Below are 21,326 nucleotides of genomic sequence, written 5' to 3' on the forward strand. Positions count from 1 at the left end.
TCCTTGTGGTAGACGAGTACTACTTTCCTTAAAGATTTACGAGATGTGAGAAGCATCTGTACAAAATATGCTGATGGCCATTAAAAACGCAACAACGTGACCGATAGCAAATACTAAAATTTTCCTTATTGTGTGTCTATTTCCTGACTCAAATCACGTGACGTGACTGAACGCTTCTGAACTATCGAACGAGCAATAGGTGTGTCCTCTCGTGCACTAGCTACTCGAGACCGTCTTGAACACATTGCTTCTATATTACATGTAGTATGACTGTCATGGGATTCCGACCACCCCGAGCAGGAATACCACGTACTGAATGTTTATTGCATGCCGTCTTGTAGGTACTGTGGATTTAATCGCCAGTAGTGTATATGTACCCAGTTGATTTAAAAATGCACGGGTGTTCGAACAAAAAGTCCACATTGCCAAAGCTATATGCCCATTGAATGTCTCTTTGGGTACCAAAGAACTGGGCCCTGTAGGTATGGTACGATTACAATGAAACAGGGGAAACAGTAATATGGCACAATAAAAAGTAGTCTCTTCCACAAACTTCACAATAATTTGGACAGTGCTGATGCATATGTCAGTGTAGATGTAGGTGTGCAGAGAAAGAGTGCTGGTGGTTCGGAGCTCACCCTATGGGCGGCGGCACTGGGAGCTCCTTGTTGAAGCCGGCCTTGGACAGAAGCCAGTAGGTGTGCATCTTGCCCTTGCCCTTGATGTCGGTCTCGCCACGGTACTCCAGCTGGTAGCCGCCGACCTTGTCCAGCTGCTCCTTGGTCGCTTGCGAGAGGTGGATGCGCCACGCCGAACCTGCAGACAAGTGTGGAGACTTGCTGATCTACAGTAATAATAGTGAACACAAAACAATTAAGTGCAAAGTAATTGTACATGAAACCGCATGCAAGACTCCGGTGCTACTGGTTCTAGAGCGCCAACCGCGCCAGCGTTTTGAGTTGTTCTACACTTAAGCTTTTCACCTGAATGACAACAGTGTGGGATTCGTCCACTCTGATGCAAACATTTTGTTAGATACCCCAAACTTAGTTCACTGGATGAAATATTCGTCAGCCACCCAAAGGAAAGAGCACACTAGTCGGTTTGGAGCCCTGTAGATAGTGTAGAAGAGGTAGCTATGAGGTGCGCATGTGACCCGTCACTTCCAACGTAAGTAATGACCCTGAAGTTGCGTGTATGTGTCATTTGGTCGTGTCTATGATCACGACGTCCATGAAGTTGTTCTTTTGATTGGTGTTTCAACACATGCCTGTAAGGCAAGGTGTAACAGTCGCAGTTATGTAATATAACGAAAGATCAGTGGTCGTAAGAAAAGCCTAACCAGTGGGGACTGGAGACGAGTGTCATGCCTCATCAATGGTAGTCGCGGACACGGGCTTTCCATTGTGTCTACAAGGCATGGGGTACCACTCGCAATTATGTAGGCCAGCGTAAGAACAATGGCCATAAAAAATTCTAACTGACGAGTACTTGAGATGAGTGTAACACCTTGCCAGTGGCAGCCACGAAAACAGGCTCTCTATCATGTCTCATGTCTACAAGGCATGAAGTACCACTCGCAGTTATGTAGCATAGCGTAAGAACAGTGGTCTAAAAAATTCGGACTGTCGCGGACTAGAGAGGAGTGTCTCACCTTGCCAGTGACAGTCAACCAAACGGGCTCTTCAGCGTGTCTACAAGGCATGATGCACCACTCGGTTATATAACATAGCGCAAAAACAGTGGTCGGAAAAAGTTCTGGCTGACAGGGACTTGAGAGTGTCATGATTCGGAAACGGGTTCTCCGATGTGTCTACAGGGCATGGTGCAGCCCTCGCAATTATGTAATAAGGCATAAGAACAATGGTCGTAAAAGAATCCTAACAAGCGAGAACTGGAGACAAATGTCATCCCTCGTCAACGACAGTCGCAAACGCGAGCACTCCATCGTGTCTGCAATGCATGGTGTGCCGCGCGGGATTAGCCGAGCGGTCTCATGGCGTACCACTCGCATTTATCTAAACAGCATAAGAACAGTGATCATAAAAGACTGAAACTGACCTGGGATGGAGACTGGTGTCACACCTCGTCGGTGGCAGTCTTGGACACGTTTTGTCCAAAGTGCCTACAAGGAATGATGTAGCACTCGCAATTGTGTAATATGGCGTATGAAGAGTGGTCGTGAAAAATTCTTACTATAGTGACCTGAGACGGGCGTCATGTCTCCTCAATGGGAGCCACTGACAATGGCTCTCCAACGTGTGTAGAACGCACGACGTACCACTTGCAACTATGGAATGTGACGTGAGGGCAGAGGTCTTAAAAATTCAGGCTGACGAGGACCTGAGACGAGTGTCATGCTTCGTCAGTGGCATTCATTGACACGGGCTCTTCAATGTGTCTACAAGGTATGGTGGACTCCTCGCAGTTATACAGTAAGGAGTAAAACAATGGTCGTAAAATATTCCTAACAAACGAGGACAGCAGACAAATGTGATGCCGGTGTGGCCGAGCGGTTCTAGGTGCTTCAGTCTGCAACCGCGCGACCGCTACGGTCGCAGGTTCGAATCCTGCCTCGGGCATGGATGTGTATGATGTCCTTAGGTTAGTTAGGTTTAAGTGGTTCTAAGTTCTAGGGGACTGATGACCTCAGATGTTAAGTCCCATAGTGCTCAGAGCCATTTGAACCAGCCTTGTCAAAGACTGTTGCAAAAGCGGACTCTCCATTGTATCTACAAGCCGAGGTGTACCACTTGCAATTATGTAATACGACGTATGAAAAGTGTTCGTAAAAGATTATAACCAACGGGGTCTGGAGATCAGTTTCACGCCTCATCAATGGCAGCCACGGGCAAGGGGTCTCCAACATGTCTAAAGGCATGATGTACCAGTTCAAATGGTTCAAATGGCTCTGAGCACTATGGGACTCAACTGCTGAGGTCATAAGTCCCCTAGAACTTAGAACTACTTGTAACTAACCTAAGGACATCACACACATACATGCCCGAGGCAGGATTCGAACCTGCGACCGTAGCGGTCGCGCGGTTCCAGACTGTAGCGCGTAGAACCGCTCGGCCACTCCGGCCTGCGATGTACCAGTCACAGTGACGTAAAATAGCCTAAGAACAGTGGTCATAAATAATTCTAACTGACGATTACTGCAGACGAGTGTCATGCCTTATCAATGGGCTCTCCAACGTGTCTACAAAGCATGACGTAACACTCACTACTACGTAATGCGGCGTAAGAACAGTGGTCTTGAGAAAATACTAACTGATGGAGACTGGAGACAAGTGTCGTGCCTGGTCAATGGCAGTCGCGGACGCAGACTGTTGCCTGTGTCTACAAGGCAGGCAGCAGCTACTGGCCGAGCATCAGCTGCAACAGGGAAGTAACTGACTCTGTGACATTTTACGGGTTTCTAACTAGGAGCGAATTATTTTGTTTCATCTGTGTGCCTTGGTAATTTAGTTTTTGTATTTCAGCGTGTTAATTTAACATTAACTAGTCACAGTTCTCGCCTTTTCGTTTGTGTCGGAACGTAACATTTTTGTGAAATTTTACAAGTTCCTAACCAGGAGTGAATTATTTTGTCTCGTGTGGGCGATTTGGTGGTTTAGTTTTCGAATCTAAGCGCGTTAATCTACTTTACTAGACACAGTTCTTATGTTTTCGTCAATGTCTACAGTAGAGTTTCGTAGTGCGCGATGATAATCATTTGTCGGTCTGTGTAGGTGTTGTTTTCCACCGTCTTTAGTATGGCTAGGGATTGCTGTGTGCTGATGCGAGCTGAGTTGGTGACGCTTTGCACTCAGCTCTAGGCTGTGATGGCTTCAGTTACACAGCTTGAGGCTGCAGTGGATGGGCATCACTGCTGTGTCCCGACTATGGGGATCCAACAGACATCCTGCACGAACCACGAATCAGTCAATCGGTCCACACTTATGGCCAGCCCAGTCACTGTTCGCGTTGAAGTTAACCCATCACCTGTGGTCGAGTGGGATGTCGTTTCGGGGCGTGGCACGCTGCGAAAGACTTCCTGGGGAACTGAAAGTAAGGCCTCCTCTGTTAGTCTGACAAACAGGTACCATGTGTTATCTGTGGCTGACAATGCCCATCAGCCAGGTGCAATCGCTTGTCCTGTTTCAGAGGAAACCTCTCAGCCTGCAAGATCCGGGCAGTCACACAGGGTGGGATTACTGGTAGTTGGGAGTTCCAATGTGGAATACTAAAGAATGGAATACAACCCATCGGCTTTGACCAATGACGTCAGACGTTACCAGAGATGAAGTATTGCATGGATTAAACAGCGGAGACGAATGCTGAGAAACGAAGGAATGCAGGACAGAGAAAATAGATGGTAGACATATATCACATACATCCGTATTTCGAACTTAAAGTTAGGTTTATCGCTTCTTTGTCCGTATTTCGAACTTAAAGTTAGGTTTATCGCTTCTTTGAGTTCTAACAGTCTAAGGCGCTGCAGTCATGGACTGTGCGGCTTGTCCTGGTGGAGGTTCGAGTCCTCCCTCGGGCATGGGTGTGTGTGTTTGCCCTTAGGATAATTTAGGTTAAGTAGTGTGTAAGCTTAAGGACTGATGATCTTAGCAGTTAAGTCCCACAAGATTTCAGACACTTTGTTTTGAGTCCTAACATCTTATTCTTCTGTAGACCTCTATAACGCAACTGAAGAATGGGATAAGAGTGCAAAAAAGAAAGAAAAAAAGGGACATGCGTAAAGTTAGCATGGATTATCTCAGTTGACATGTATGAGTTGTATCCCGAACTTCAGTTGATCTGTGTAGGATTAACTGCAGTATGGAATACAAATTTAATTTATGTAGATTTCTTCGGCTTCGCTAGCACTAGTATCCTATTATTCAGGTGACCTATGTAGGTCAACTGCAGTACAGGACACACTTTATTCGTATGTCGATCTTTTCGCCTTTGATAGTACTAGTATCGACTGAAAAATATCGTCGTAATGCTGGGGCCAGTGTCCCGTACTACAGTTGACGAACCGTGAGACAACGGAGAACAGTATGATACTACAAAGAAATACGTGACATAAGACAAATTCAACACAACATAAAAATAATACACTAAATTTCCCATATACAAATTCTTCCGGAGAAAAACAAATGCTGCCATTGAGAGCCGTCAACAAAAATCACATATCCACACTGAAATACACAAGAACCACATCACAAAAAAAGAAACACACATACGTACAAACATATATACCCAGAAGCCCACATCAACAACATGAACGAAAAAAATAAAACAGTAAACCACAGACAAAACATTACCTAACATAAAAAAATGAAGAATGATGCACCAACACCAAAAACTCCAAATCAGTACCTTAACTATCCCGACCAAACCCATCATTTTCCTGAATTATCATCTACCCTCCATACCCCCCCCCCCTCCCCCCGAACACAACATTAAATCAGGTAACAAATTTTGGTGGATACATTTGCCCAACACGTTTAAGAAAACACTTGAACGGGCAGCATGTACACTATGCCTCCAAGAACATTCATCTAAATGGCTCTGTAGTGTCCAAATGTGTAGTTTCCCCCTGTCTATAACAGATTTTATGGCTCGCCAATAACCCCCTATACTACTGGTACAAGACCCAGTAGCTGAACTTCTGAATTTGATGTTATGATTCACCACAAGGTGCTGAAGGCCCTTGTTCCACAAATCCCTATTTGAAGAAAACCCATCGGAAATAACTACAGAACCTTCGCTCACATGATCATCAATTAATTTAACCAAAACTTTCTATTTTATATTAGGAACCACTTTAAAAAACTATATCATTACACTCTTTGCCTAAAATTACAGCCCACCAAACCCGTAATCCCATTGCAGGTGTCCCCCCCCCCCTTTTTTTAACTTGGTTTTGTCAAAAGCGGACACATCAATTTCGACAACAGCACTCGACCACCTCCCCCCCCCTCCCCCCTCCCAAAGGTCCACTGTACTTTACGTATTTCCCTACAAAAAGAATACCAATATAGAACGGTATGCTCACTCACACGACATTCATGTACACACAGGGTACCTCAGACACCGACAGTATGTGATTTTTACTATATCTCTCAAGGCCAGCTTCAATTTCTCAAAACCGTGTTCCTCTTCCAACTGAACGCCATACTCGATCTTTGGTACTCCTGCATATCAATAAATCATGAGTACGACCCGCTGACACACTTATCAGGGGCATACGTTCGCCGCACTCACGACATCGAACATAATCAGCTACAAAAACCGAATGGTTGTCAACATACTACACCCAAAGCCTGCTTCAAGCAGCTTCCATGTTCATAACAAATTGATAAATCCATACCTACAAACGAAAATCAAAACGTGAAAATTTTCCAGAATGAAAACAGAATTCTTTAAAATATCTCAAGGTCACTAGGAATGAAAATAAGAACCGAATGAATTGGAACGAACAAATGACTTAAATTAAGACAAGCGACAAAAATCGTACACAATATCTAGCCCTGTCTTTTAAAAACACATTCATTTATTCCAGTATACAATGAAATCAGCTAACAAATTTTGGTGGATACATTTGCCCAACACGTTTAAAAAAACACTTGAACGGGCAGATGTGCGGGGTACACTATGCCTCCAAGAACAGTCATCTAAATGGCTCTGTAGTGTCCATTAATATCTGTGCTAAGAACACAGATGGAGACAGGATTCGAACCTGCGACCGTAGCGGTCACGCGGTTCCGGCTGAAGCGCCTAGAACCGCTCGGCCACACCGGCCGGCATCAAAGCAGGCGGCACTGAGTTTGTTTCCCGCTAGTCCGGAGGGCGCCGCCGCTTTCGCACTGACCAAACTCGAGTTTCTCTGCTGGTCCATCATGGACCGGGGACATCAGTTAGCTGTGCAACTAAGATGTTATTTTATTTTGGCGACAACCAGTTTCGGCATATCACTATGCCACCTTCAGGCCCCATATGCATCTCTCAAAGTAAACGATAATTCCATACAGTGCCATATATCCCTGGGTTTCGTGAATTCAAACCGTTTCTCAAGTGCTTAACTCGAAGCGTTTATCTGAGTCAGATGTCTTTTCCTTAAGTAAAGCGCGTGAACTGAACGTCACTGATTTTTCAAAGTGCAGTTACATCTGATGAGATATTTTATTTGCTGTAAGTTCGTGAAGTGTTTTATAAGCGTTATTTATTATACTGTTTTACTTTTATTGTGTATGACTGAGCAATGCCAGGGCCCATAAAAAACTTTCCCAGTTCGGGAAATTTTTGATTCACCTATAGAAAGGAAAGTGAAGCGCAAAAAGTGTTCAGACACTTACACATATTCTGGAAACATATACGCATTGATGAATCATATTTAAAAAAAGCATCATATTGAATATTGCCGACTCTCAAAGTTAGACAGTAATACTTCGGTGTCTACAAGTACTGGGAGCCGTTCCTCGATCACGACTTCGCTACCACCGCCATCTTCATCTGTTGATGTTGAACCTTCAACAAAACGATTCAGGTAAAGTCGTTTGGCCGTGTCACAAAAATTTTTGCAGAAATATATAGATGTGCGCTGATTCATACGATAGTTAAGGATTAACAGCCATTGCAAATTGTCGAGAATGAAGTTTTGTGCAAACACTCCAAAATATTAAATGCTGATAACGCAAAAAAAAAACTGAAGCCTATAAGAAAAATTTGCAGAAGATTGTACATGTTGCTTTAAAATCTGATACCTGGACTTAGAAAGTAACAAATGTTTTATTAATGTAATAGCCCGTATTATAAAAGGAACAATATTGCATTCAACACCGATTTCTACTTCGTAAATGTTGAATGTTATCTCTGTGTTTTCGCTCCATCTCGGTTTGAACCCGGCTTACGCAAACTTGCAACTCGGTGAACTCGGTTTGGCGTAAACCCGAGTTGTCCCATTGCTATCTACAACACGACGTTATTGTTCAAAGCCGACGGGTTGTATCGCATTGCACAATTGACCCACTCCAATGTTAGGCGCATTCAAAAATGGTTCAAATTGCTCTAAGCACTATGGGAGATAACATCTGAGGTCATCAGTCCCCTAGACTTAGAACTACTTAACCCTAACTAACCTAAGGACATCACACACATCCATGCCCGAGGCAGGATTCGAACCTGCGACCGTAGCAGCAGCGCGGTTCCGGACTGAAGCGCCTAGAATCGCTCGGTCACAGAGGCCGACTCGTTAGGCGCATTACTGAGCTCATTAGGAACTTGGCTGCCAAGGAGGGGAGGAAGGCAGTGGGCGCTCCGTGTGCATACCACATGCCTCGAACATCAGGTGCCAACTAATTTAAATCAGTATATAGTGTAGGGATAACAAACGAAGTGTTTGCATCGAGGTGGTCCAAGAAATCCCATATTGTTTGGAGTACTTATCAAGTGGGGCTGACAGCAGACATCTAATTCAGGGACGTACTGCCAGGATCGTAACAAGCTTGTATAGCTCATACGAAAGTGTAACAGCGATATGCAGAGAACTTGAGTATGAATCTCTGACATAAAGGACTCGCAGATTTCGGGAAATCGTGTAGGGTAAATTCAGAGAACAGAATTCAACAAAGATTGTGCGGCATTCCTGCAGGCACCATCCTACATATCCTGTAGTGATAGTGAAAAGGGAGGGTAAGGGGCACATATGAAGTGAATATAAAAAAAACCAATCACATAATGGATCTTCCAAAATGACTGGGTGCAGCAACTTTTATTGTAAGGATAACTTCCATCTACGACTACACAGAAATCAGTCTTCTCGTATTCCGTATATTCGCAGTCACCCATGTTCTCCTTGTACCACTGCCGTTTCTACCGTCATTTCTGCTATAGTATGCGATGTTTGAGTGCTAGATATTTCTCCAAAAGTGTGCCTCGGTTGTGATTTTAGAATGAAGCCTCCTAGAGTTACGGTGCCAGACAGTACCCTGTCAGAAGTAACAGACTGCCGTATGTTGCGACTAACTGATAAGTGCTAGGTAGAATGCGACAGCTCTTGTATATGACGTCATGTTACCCTCAAGTAAAATTACATAGAAGATTATAAGTAACCATACCTTCCTGCAACATTTGAGTGACCGTATAATATAAACCTGGTCAAATAAAAACCCGAAACAATGCAATATAACATAATAAATTTCGTAATTTGAAATTATTTTGAAATGAAAAATGGTGATGTGAAAACTCTAATGGAATGAAATAGTAAGAAAAATTAATATTTCTGTTAATTTCTAATCATGTTTTTACATTATCATCAATTCTAATGTTTTATCACTGACACGGCATTAGTATTTACGAGAGAAGTTGGTCCACTGCGTTACATCTGCTGTTAATATATGTAGGGTAGCTTTTTACGTAATTAAATGGCTCTAAAATACTGTTTTTTGATAATGCCCCAGGCTGTTCTAATGCAAACCCCGGTTTCTGGTTCGGTTACAGCTGCCATCAGGATGTGTGCAAGTTCCTAGCACGGCACAAAATCATCCGCAAACTCTGAACAACCGTCGCCCAGAGAACCTTGAACGTACACCAGCAAGCTGGATGATAGGGATGATCGAGTTGTTTCTGAGCCGCTTGATAGACTTCCTATTTCACAGTGTGCAGCCCTGTTGAAAATTCACCGAGTCCCGAGTGAACGGAAACAAGCGCGGGAGACAAAAGTATATAGAAAGCGTAAAAGAACGGACCAGCCAAATTACAGATCAACATCCTTAATGTCCGTTTTCTAGTAAATTCTTGATCGTATTTTAAGCTCGGATATAATAAATTTACTTGAAATAGAAAAACTATTGTCCACATATCAACACAGGTTTAAGGAGCATCGCTCTTTGCCCATATCTCGCACGATATCCTGTGAAACACGGATGAAGGGCGATAGACTCCGTATTCCTAGATTTCCGGAAAGCGTTTGAAACAATGCCCTTCTGCAGACTTTCAACGGAAGTTCGAACATAGGGTGTAAATGTTTTCCTGAACTGTGGCAGCGAAGGTACTCTCAGGGGTTCACCAGTGAAACATGACAGACATGACAGGACCGCTTTTATTCTCTGTATACATAAATGTTCCGACTAATGGGCGAGGAGCAATCTGCGAGCACTTGCTAAAGATTGTGTAGTGTTGGCGAAAGTGTCATTGTTAACTGGTCTGTAGGCGAAAACATGATTACTTGGTTACCATTTCTGTTCGGTGTGATGAACAGCAGCTTGCTCTAGATATGGAAAAATGTAAGTTAAAGCAAATGAGGGGGACAATCCATTCTGCAGTATTCAAATACAGTGTAAGTGGTGTGCTACTGACACAGTCATGTCGATTAAATATCTAGACGGAATGCTGCAAAGTGAAATGAAATGAATAAGCTCTAAAGTTGGTTGTTTCCGTTTGTTGGGAGAAGTATAGGGACCTTCAGCTCATCTATGACGGACTCTGCATACAGAACACCAACGCGACCCATTTTTGAGTACTGCCCGAGAGTTTGGCATCATCACCAGGTCAAATGAAAGGATGACATCGGTGTAACTCAGAGAAAAGCTATTTGTTACCTGTAGGTTCGATTGACACTAAAGTATTAGGGAAATATTCAATGAAATGAAATGCGAATCCATGGAAGGAAGGAGACATTATTTTCGTGGAAAACTATTGAGAAAATTTAGGGAACCGGCATTAGCGGCTGACTGCACAACGATTCTACCACTGCCAATGCATATTTCGCGAAGACAAGACAAGAGAAATTAAGGCTCTTACAGTAGCATAGAGACAGTCGTTTTCCCTCAGTTCACTTACAAGTGGAACAGGAAAGGGTGTGACTACGAATTGTACGTGGTACCGTCCAACGCGAACCTCATAGTGGTTTATGGAGAATGTATGTTGATGTAGATTTAAATGTAGTATAGATATTAAGTAATTGCGTGCGTAAAATTTTAATTGTTAGCTAGGCTAGACGCGGAAGAACACACTTTCAATCACCATATGAGTCATAATATTGTTGTCGTATATTTCTATTTCAATATATAAAGGAAGAAAGGTATGAAAAGTCTAAATCATCAAAATATTACTCACAGGAAGACTAAATAACAATGACTAATAGGAAAAGCGCCACATTTCAGTTTCTTAAAAAATGTATTTCAAATGTTTATTTTACATTCGTCACTTTTATAATACTAATATACTGTTTCATGATAAAACACTGTGGTGTAGTCCCTCTAGGTATCTAAGAATGAAATAAATAGACAACAAATTAAGCCAGAGATGTGGAAGTAACATGAATTAATTCACACTTGAAGCAAAGTTTGACCAATCTCATGGAGATATTGCATCACTCCTTTGGTTTTCTACACTTCACAGATATGTCTTTGCATCTTTTGAAGCGTGTGTCAGCTCCTCTTGCACAAATCACGACATCCAGCCTTTCAGACATGCTCCTGATTAATGCTATACTGTACTATTGAGGAATCGTCTGCTATTGTTTTAGGGGAGGAGGGGCGGGGTTCCTGCAAATCCTGTAGGGTCTCTGAATATTGCTCATGGACCCTTCCTCAATAGGATTCAAATCAGAGCTTCGAGCTGGCCAAGGCATAGCATGAATCTCTACTTCGACCAGTTTAGCTCGGATAAGAGATAAAACGGACCCCAAAAATACCAGTTTAGCGTTTTTGGATGAGTTTTCTCTTTTAAAACTGATATTGGGCACAAACAAAAAGGTAACTACTACATTATTTTGACATTTTTATTTGATATATTTATTTTCAAATAAAAGTTGAAATGTAATTAACTTTATTGAAAACAGTATAATCAAGGTCTGTAACAATCCAAAATTTTGCAAAATGTCCCACCACCATTAATTAATTTGGAAAAAAAACCTCTCTTTCAGCATAAATTAATTAAGCTTTCACGCCACATCCATCCGTGTGCAATAAATCTGGTTTCTGAAATGCCATTTTTGGGCAATAAGCTGCATACAGTGCACTGTTGGATTATTTTGAACATGCCTAATTAACATATATAAACGTTCATTATTATCCTAATTATTTATTTTACTTAATTTTCTTTTATATTTTAAACTGTTATTTTACGTTTTAAATTCATGATTTTTTTGTATTTTAGTTTACCATTTCACATGAGTGTATTTTCTGAATTGAGAATAATCAATAACTCACTATTATGATCCAAAATCATTAAAATAATCATTATTCGTAAAGAAATCGTTAAAACATAACTTTTTTACACCATGCACATAAAATGAATGAAATTTCTTCACATAATATCCACGACGGACGACACAGTATAAAACGGAATTCAACTGGTTTCGCACATTTTTGCGGGCGATCCTCTAAATACCCTGATTTGTATCAGGCTTGTTTCAGTACACTGGAAAACTGCAGTGAAGAGAACTGATAAAGCGCTAATGACATCAGCTCGATTATACTGTTTCTCAAGCAGAGATTGACATCATAATCTTCCAGCAAACTAGATCTGAAAATTTTTTCACAAAATTCTTCCAACACCAGTGCCATATACGACCAGTTTTCTACTTGCCAACTTCTTTTATTCCATAGAAGAATTTATATTTACGTAACGTATAAAAGCTGGTGGGCAAGAATTACTAATTCACATCTTTACTGGCGTGTAGCCATATTTACAAAAGGTGTTCATAAATTAATTATACAAAAGTAACGTTTAATTTTGAAAGCGGTAAATAACTTCAGAAATGTTTCACACAGCACTGAATGCAATATATCTTCAAGTTATATTTACAAATGTTTAGTGTGGCTACCTTTTGTAACACGACAAATGTCCCAAATCCTGCCAAATCCTGTGAAGAAAATCTTGATGTATGGTGGCAGCTGCTTGTGTCGCCATCCGTTGCAGCAATACGTAGATGTTTCCCGGGAGCGGAGGAACAAACGTTCTAAGCTGCCACATCTCTTTGATTTAAATGGACTGCGAATGTAAGACTGCCAAACTTGTTCCATTTCTACGTCAGAAACTGCTTTCCAACCCAGACCCGGCGTCCTGTGTGACACACGGTCGGTTTCGGTGAAACAAAACTAATAATAGTTTGTCTTTGAAGTGACGGCTTTCGAGATTTAGTCCTAAATTGTCTCTGAACTGTAGTAGCGCATTTGGATTCATGAAACCGTAAACAACTCTGTGCACACTCTGCACTTTTATATGTTCTTACGATGATTGTTTGAAAACTCATTTGTACAAGGCACCTAGCGGAAACGTCAGCTACTGACAGTGTTAGGCGGGAATAATACTTGAAGATATATTGCATTCAGTGCTGTATCAATCATTTCCATAAGATGGTCACTCTTTTCACAATTAAAGGTTACTTTTGTATAACCAAATTATAAATGTCCTGTGTATGAAGGCGTAATTTCAATGTAAAATGACTCGATCAACATTATCACGATTTACTGTACAAATCATCAATGGGACATGTAACTAACGAAACAAGCCATAGCGAGGGTTGGTGAATCATGGTGGCTGGAAGAACAGGGCTTGGCCAGGTGCGTTTAGGATTGTTAATATAAAATCAGATAGGGCTAACGCAGGACAATGTCTAATAATGAATAGGAAACTAGGCATGTGGGTAAACTACTATGAATAGCATAGTAAACAATTTATCATAGCCAAGATAGATAGGAAGTCAAAATCCAACCATAGTAGTACAAGTTTGTGTCACAGCTAGCTCCGCAGATGACGAAACTGAAAGGCTGCTCATAGCACAAGTGACATTATTCACCTGGTTAAGGGAGACGAAAAATTAATTCGACAGTAGGAAAAATAGTAGGAGAATTTGGACTGGGTGGAAATGATTCAGAGATTAAGCCGCATGGTATAATTTTGCACAGAGCATAATTTAATCAACGCTAACACCTGGTTTAAGACTCATGTTTGAAGGTTGTATATTTGGAAGAGACCTGGAAACACCGAAAGTTTCGAGATTCATTATATAAGGGTAAGACAGATATTTCTAAACAAAATTTTAAATTGTAATACATTTCCAGGGACAGATTAGACTCTGGCCATAATTCACTAGTTATAAACTACAGATGAAAACTATAAAATTGCAAAAAGGTAGGAAATTACGGAGGTCGCACCTGGATGAACTGAAAAATCGAGAGGTTTGGGGAGAGTTTCAGAGGGTGCACTACGCAAAGACTGACTAACAAGTTAAACGGACGCAATAGAAAACGAATGGGCAACTTCCAGAAATGAAATAGTGAAGGCAGCAGATAATCAAATAGATAAAAAGACAAGGTGTAATAAAATCCTTGGATATCGCAGGAGATAGCTGAATTTAATTGGCGAAAGATGACAATATACAAATGTAGCAAATAAAGCAGGTGAAAGGGAATAGAGCAGGGTACAAGCTAGATTGACAGAAAGTGCAAACTGACTGTATAAGAATCGCAAGAGCATAAATGCAAGATTGTAGAAGTGTATATTGTTGTTGTTGTTGTGGTTTTCAGTCCTGAGACTGGTTTGATGCAGCTCTCCATCCTACCCTATCCTGTGCAAGCTTCTTCAACTCCCAGTACTTACTGCAATCCACATCCTTCTGAATCTGCTTAGTGTATTCATCTCTTGGTCTCCCTCTACGATTTTTACCCTCCACACTGCCCTCCAACGCTAAATTTGTGATCCCTTGATGCCTCAGAGCGGGGGGAAAAAAACATCCCACCAATAGGAAAATTAGAGACCTTTGGAGTAAACAGAAGGACTTCTGTCATGCTCCCAGATGAGAAGCCAGTACTAAGCAAAGAAGGGAAAGCTCAGAGGTGGAGTAAACGTGTAGAATGGCTATTCAGGAAATATGAAGTTGAGGGCGGTATTATAGGTAGGGAAGAAACAAAGTCCCTGGAGTAGACGGCATTCCCTCAAAATTACTGAGATGCTTGCGAGAGCCAGCCATGACAAAAGTATTCCACCTTGTGTGCGAGATAGACAGGCGTAATATCCTCAGACTTCAAAATAATTTCAGTTACAAAGACCACAGGCGTGGATATTACCGAACTAACAGTTTAATGAGTCGTGGTTGCAAATGGCAGAATAACGGGAAACCTAGTGGGAGCTGATCTCGCAGAAGATTCGTTTGGATTCTGGAAAATTGTAGGTACACGCAGGCAGTTTTAAGCCTACAACTTATATCAGATAGATTGAGGAAAAGCAAACCTACATTTATAGCATTTGTAGGCTTATAGAAATATTCTGACAATGTTGACTGTAATACTTCCATAAATTCTAAATTCTAAAATTAGCTGGGGTGTAATACAAGGAGCGAAGTACTATTTACAGCATGTACAAAAGCCAGACAGCAATTATACGAGTCGAGAACCATGAAAGGGAAGTAGTAGTTGAGAAGGGATTGAGACAGGATTGTAACCTATCCCCAACGTTATTCAGTGTGTACATTCAAAAGATTGTAAACGAAACGCTGGAGAAATTTTAAAAGGGGGAGAAGAAGTAAAAACTTTGATGTCTGCCGATGACATTTTAATTCTGACAAGGATACCAAAGGAATTGGAGGAGGAGCTGAACTGAATGTTTAGCGTCTTGAAAAGAAATTATAAGATGAACATCAACAAAAGTAAATCAAGAGATATGAAACGTAGTCGAATTAAATCAAGTGATGCCGAGGGAACTATATTACAAAGTGAGACGCTAAAAGCAGTAAATGAGTTTTGCTATTGGGGCATTAAAATAGCGGATGATTGCCGTAGTAGGCAGGATATGAAATGCAGGCTACCTACAACAAGTAGGGCATTTCTATAAAAGAGGAATTTGTAACCATCTACTATGAATTTATATGTTAGAAAGTATTTTCTGACAGCAGTTTTCTGGAATGTAGCCTTCAACGGATTTCAGATGTATATCATAAGTTATTCAGTGAAGAACAGAATAGAATAGAAGCTTTTAAAATGTGGTGCAACCGACGAATATAGAAGATTAGATGGGTAGATCGAATAAATAACGCGGCGGTACTGAATCAGATTTGGGAAAATTTTTTTTTTGGCACAGCTTGATCAAAAGAAGGGATCGCCTGATAGGACAAATTCTGAGATATTAAGGAATCGTCAATTCGGTAGTGAAGGGAAGTGTGGAGAGTAAAATTATAGAAAGAGGTGAGGGAATGGTTACTGTTCAATGTACTGGTTCAAAGATACATAGGTTGCAGTAATTATTTGAAATAAAGCCCTCCTCCATGGATGAGTGGTCAGCGCGGTCTTGGTTCGATTCCCTGCAGGGTTGGATATTTTCTCGTCTCAGGGACCTGGTGTTGTGTTGCCTGCATCATTATTTCATCCTCATCGACACGCAAGTCGCAGAAAAGACTTGCACCAGGCGACTAGTTCCCAGCGGGTGGAGCTCCTGGCGTAGCCACGCGCATTATTATTGGAAATGAAGGAGACTAGCACAGAGAGCTGTGTCGGACTAAAGTCCACAACAACAACAACAACAGTAACAACAACAGCCACACAATCCCGAAGAGGGCAAGTGCCGATGTGTGAGACAGTTATCACACAATCAGCGTAACAGTTCATGCTTCCAGACTGCTGACAAGAATAATACATAGAACAATGGAAAAGAAAATTGAGGATTTCTAAGAGAACGATCAGTTTGGCTTTACAGATGTACCTCAGGGGTAGTTCTGACATTACGCTTGACGATGGAAGCAAGACTTAAGAAAAATCGAGAAAGAGAATATGTTAACCCAGAAGAAGCATTCGACGATGTAAAACAGGGACGAGCTACAGGGGAAGACGGGCAATATATAATACGTACACGATCAAACAGGTAAAAATAAGAATGGAAGTCAAAGAACAAAGTGCTGATTAAAAACTGTTTAAGAAAGGGAAGCAGCTTTTCGGTCCTACTGTTGAGTCTGCGAGAACGTTCTGAAAAATAATGCTTCCGAATTTTTTGTGTGAAAACTCTGAAACTTTGTAAATAAAACAAACATTCTTAACATTCTACACCTTTATTCTTCATGTGTCCATATTTACTTCTCATGGTAGTCACACTGGCGACGAACACATTTCTCCCAACGAGAGACCAGTTTGTTGATACCGTCACTGTAGAATGTTGGACTTCGATGGGACAATTGGCGTCTATCTTCAAGTGGCTGACAGTTGAAGTTTGTCAGCATCTCCGTGAGTCAAACAAACCTGTGACCATTCATGCTGTCCTTCTTTGTAAACGTCTAATATCCACTGTTAGTCCAATTTGATACGGATCCCACATAGTTCAGAAATATTTTACGATTAGCCGCACAAATGTTTTGAAAGCAGTCTCCTTTATAGATTGATTTCACTTATCAAGTATCTTATCAATGAATCCAGGTCAGCCACTTACCTATGTGATCCGTTCCATTCCCTACACCCATGTATTCGTAAGAGTTGAGTAACTCCATTAGTGACCAGTTGACATTAAGTCAACAAGAATTTTATATTTCTATCATTCAAAGCAAGTTGTCAAACTGTTTACCGCTTTGAAATCTTATCAAGATCTGACTGAATATTTGCGCAGTTTTCTTAGACAGTCCTACTTTGTAGGTAACTGGATCATCTATGAAAATTCTAAGGCTACCATTAATATTATCTGCGAGTTCATAAATGTACAACATGATTTATAAGAGGATCCCAACATTCTCCCTGAAGTCACTTCCACGTCTGTCGATAGCTCTCCATCCAAGATTAAATGACACAACTATGTGGAATGCTCGTAAAACGAGCAGAGGGCCACGACAAGTGACGTCAACAGCCGATGTCAGATACCTCATCCACGCGGCGGTGGCTGAATGTCAGACTTCATCTAGATCGTTGGCTCAAAGCTGGAGCTTTCCTAGTATTATTCTTCTACAGCGTTATAGTATGAGATATTGTGTTTGCTTAGTACAGCTCTGGTCCGCAGCTCGTGGTCCTGCGGTAGCGTTCTCGCTTCCCGCGCACGGGGTCCCGGGTTCGATTCCTGGCGGGGGTCAGGGATTTTCCCTGCCTCGAGATGACTGGGTGTTGTTGTGACGTCTTCATCATCATCATTCATCCCCAATCCGGTCGGAGGAAGGCAATGGCAAACCACCTCCGCTAGGATCTTGCTTAGTCGGCGGTGCGTGCCTCCCGCATCGTCCCCTACACTCCTCAGAGTATGGGACATCATCATCATCAGTACCACTCTGACGTCAAAGCAATAAGGCTCCCGAATACAACTAGTTTGCCACCAGGTTGTTTCCTTCGAATGCCAATGATGGTGACAGTATTGGATATTCTACATTGTTGTATTAGTAAGGCTCTTGTGGCGATTCTACCTGTTTGCATTCTTCCAATGTGTCAGATGGTTTCGCGATTAGTTGTGCAGTGTAATGTGTGGTGTGGTGTGTGTGTGTGTGTGTGTGTGTGTTGTTGTTGTTGTTGTTTCGTGGATGAATTTATTGGTAGAAGTAAAAGAGTGAGTGAAACGTGATGCCAGTACTTACAAGGGAAATTCCCCAGCCCCCCCCCCCCCCTTTCCCTTCAGATTTAGTGGTAAGAGGGCCCACTGGCCAGTCCCTCACAACTGATCACAGATCAAGCACATGAAAACAGGAAGAAGGTAAACTAAACCGAGAGAAAAAAAAAGCAAACTAGAAACAGTGAACGGTCCAACCTCAAAAAGTACAATATCGAGCAAAATCAGAGCCTTATTGTTGTGGCTAACTGGTCACGGTGTCGGACTTCAAAGTTGGCGAGGTGTGTTCAGAGCTCCCTTTTCCAAATTTTTTTCACAAAATTATGAACTGTCCATCCGATCATTGACATGTCTGTTCGCTGTATTCAACTTTATGTCTGTGTCGTGGTGTAACATCCGTTTGCAGCAGCGAAGTGTACGGAAAGGACCTATAATGAAAGTTGGTTCCACACAACTACTCTATTAGTAGCTGCAAAGGAAGTGGCTTTCGAATGGGTACCGCAAACGTTTTATGACAAGGCGAAAAGTCAGCCGAATTTTCCATCAAAAACGACGTCTGGTATGTCATCAACGGTATTAGTGACAGTACGTGTGTCACATGTTAGGAATCTCCTATCGACACACCTAACTTGTACACCTGATGAGTGAACGAGATATGCCTCCGTGCCCGATTTAGATGTTTGTATGAATGTGAATGTGATCACTCCCAAGGAAACGATGAAAACATAATACACTACTGGCCATTAAAATTGCTACACCACGAAGATGTGCTATAGGCGCGAAATTTAACCGACAGGAAGAAGATGCTGTGATATGCAAATGATAAGCTTTTCAGAGCATTCACACAAGGTTGGCGCCGGTGGCGGCACCTACAACGTGCTGACATGAGGGAAGTTTCCAACCGATTTCTCATACACAAACAGCAGTTGACGGGCGTTGCCTGATGAAACATTGTTGAGAAGCCTCGTGTAAGGAGGAGAAATGCGTACCATCACGTTTCCGACTTTGATAAAGGTCGGATTGTAGCCTATCGCGATTGCGGTTCATCGTATCGAGACGTTGCTGCTAGCGTTGGGCGAGACCCAATGACTGTTAGCAGAATATGGAATCGGTGGGTTCAGGAGGGTAATACGGAACGCCATGCTGGATCCCAACGGCCTCGTATCACTAGCAGTCGAGATGACAGGCATCTTATCCGCATGGCTGTAATGGATCGTGCAGCCACGTCTCGATCCCTGAGTCAAAAGATGGGGACGTTTGCAAGACAACAACCATCTGCACGAACATTTCGACGACGTTTGCAGCAGCATGGACTATCAGCTCGGAGACCATGGCTGCGGTTACCGTTGACACTGCATCACAGACAGGAGCGCCTGCGGTGGTGTACTCAACGACCAACCTGGGTGCACGAATGTCAAAACGTCATTTTTTCGGATGAATCCAGGTTCTCTTTACAGCATCATGATGATCGCATCCTTGTTTGGCGACATCGCAGTGAACCCACATTGGAAGCGCGTATTCGTCATCTCCATACTGGCGTATCACCCTGCGTGATGGTATGGGGTGCCATTGGTTACACGTCTCTGTCACCTCTTGTTCGCATTGACGGCACTTTGAAATGTGGACGTTACATTTCAGATGTGTTATGACCCGTGGATCTACTCTTAATTCGATCCCTATATTTCAGCAGGATAATACACGACCGCATGTTACAGGTCCTGTACGGGCCTTTCTGGATACAGAAAATGTTCGACTGCTGCTCTGGCCAGCATATTCTCCAGATCTCTCACCAATTGAAAACGTCTGGTCAATTGTGGCCGAGCAACTAGTTCGTCACAATATGCCAGTCACTACTCTTGATGAACTGTGGTATCGTGTTGAAGCTGCATGGGCAATTGTACCTGTACACGCCATCCAAGCTCTGTTTGACTCAATGCCCAGGTGTATCAAGGCCGTTATTACGTCCAGAGGTGGTTGTTCTGGGTACTGATTTCTCAGGATCTGTGCACCCAAATTGCGTGAAAATGTAATCACATGTCAGTTCTAGTATAATATATTTGTCCAATGACTACCCGTTTATCATCTGCATTTCTTCTTGGTGTAGCAATTTTAATGGTCAGTAGTGTAATTTATTACATAAGTTGCAACAAATGACCGGAACAATTCCGCAATCACACGGTTTTCTCTGTACTCTGTCAAAACATATGTTTTAACGTTTTTGAAGTTGCATTCTGTTTTGGAAGTTTTGACTCCTGAATTCCTTCATTGTAGCGTAGTTCACACCCGTTTATTTGTTGTTTTAATCTCTGTGAGATGTCTTTGTGGTATCTCCCCTGCTATCACTGCTCATCACATTTACCTGCTGCGGTAATGTATTCTTACCACATGACTCATATTCTATAACCAATATATAGTATGACAGTTGCCAAGATTACACAAAGAAAACAAACATTTCAGTGACCGGACGGACAGTTCAAAATTTTGTCAGGAAAAAAATTTTGAGAGGAAGGTTTGAACATAGCCGTTCGTTTTGCAGACGACCACTGTAGCCACGCAACCACGCAGAGCGCAGAGGACGTATCGGAAGAAACTTTCCAAACAGTACTGTAGATACGATCAAGTCCGTCCGTAGTTAAAGTTGACGTAGAGCGCTAGTACTTTCAGTATACATTTCACCCCGTCCACCCCTAGTAGCTGAGTGGTCAGCGCAACGGAATGTCATACCTGACGGCCCGGGTTCGATTCTCGACTGGGTCGGAGATTTTCTCCGCTCAGGGACTGGATGTTGCGTTGTCCTTATCATCATCATTTGATCCTCATAGACGCGC

The 21,326-nt window shown here is 42.2% G+C and overlaps 1 protein-coding gene across 1 annotated transcript in view; it reads right to left on the bottom strand.

Annotated features, from left to right (window-relative positions):
• Positions 1 to 634: 634 nt before the first annotated feature.
• LOC126154306 (retinal guanylyl cyclase 2) overlaps positions 635 to 21,326 on the bottom strand; it is a 450,774-nt gene continuing 430,082 nt past the window's right edge. Inside the window, exon 13 of the mRNA XM_049916128.1 lies at positions 635 to 816. Within this exon, the coding sequence (XP_049772085.1) occupies positions 635 to 816 (182 nt within the window). The remainder of the gene's footprint in view (positions 817 to 21,326) is intronic.

This window comes from Schistocerca cancellata, chromosome 2 (genome assembly GCF_023864275.1).
Source record: "Schistocerca cancellata isolate TAMUIC-IGC-003103 chromosome 2, iqSchCanc2.1, whole genome shotgun sequence".
NCBI classification, from domain to species: domain Eukaryota; kingdom Metazoa; phylum Arthropoda; class Insecta; order Orthoptera; family Acrididae; genus Schistocerca; species Schistocerca cancellata.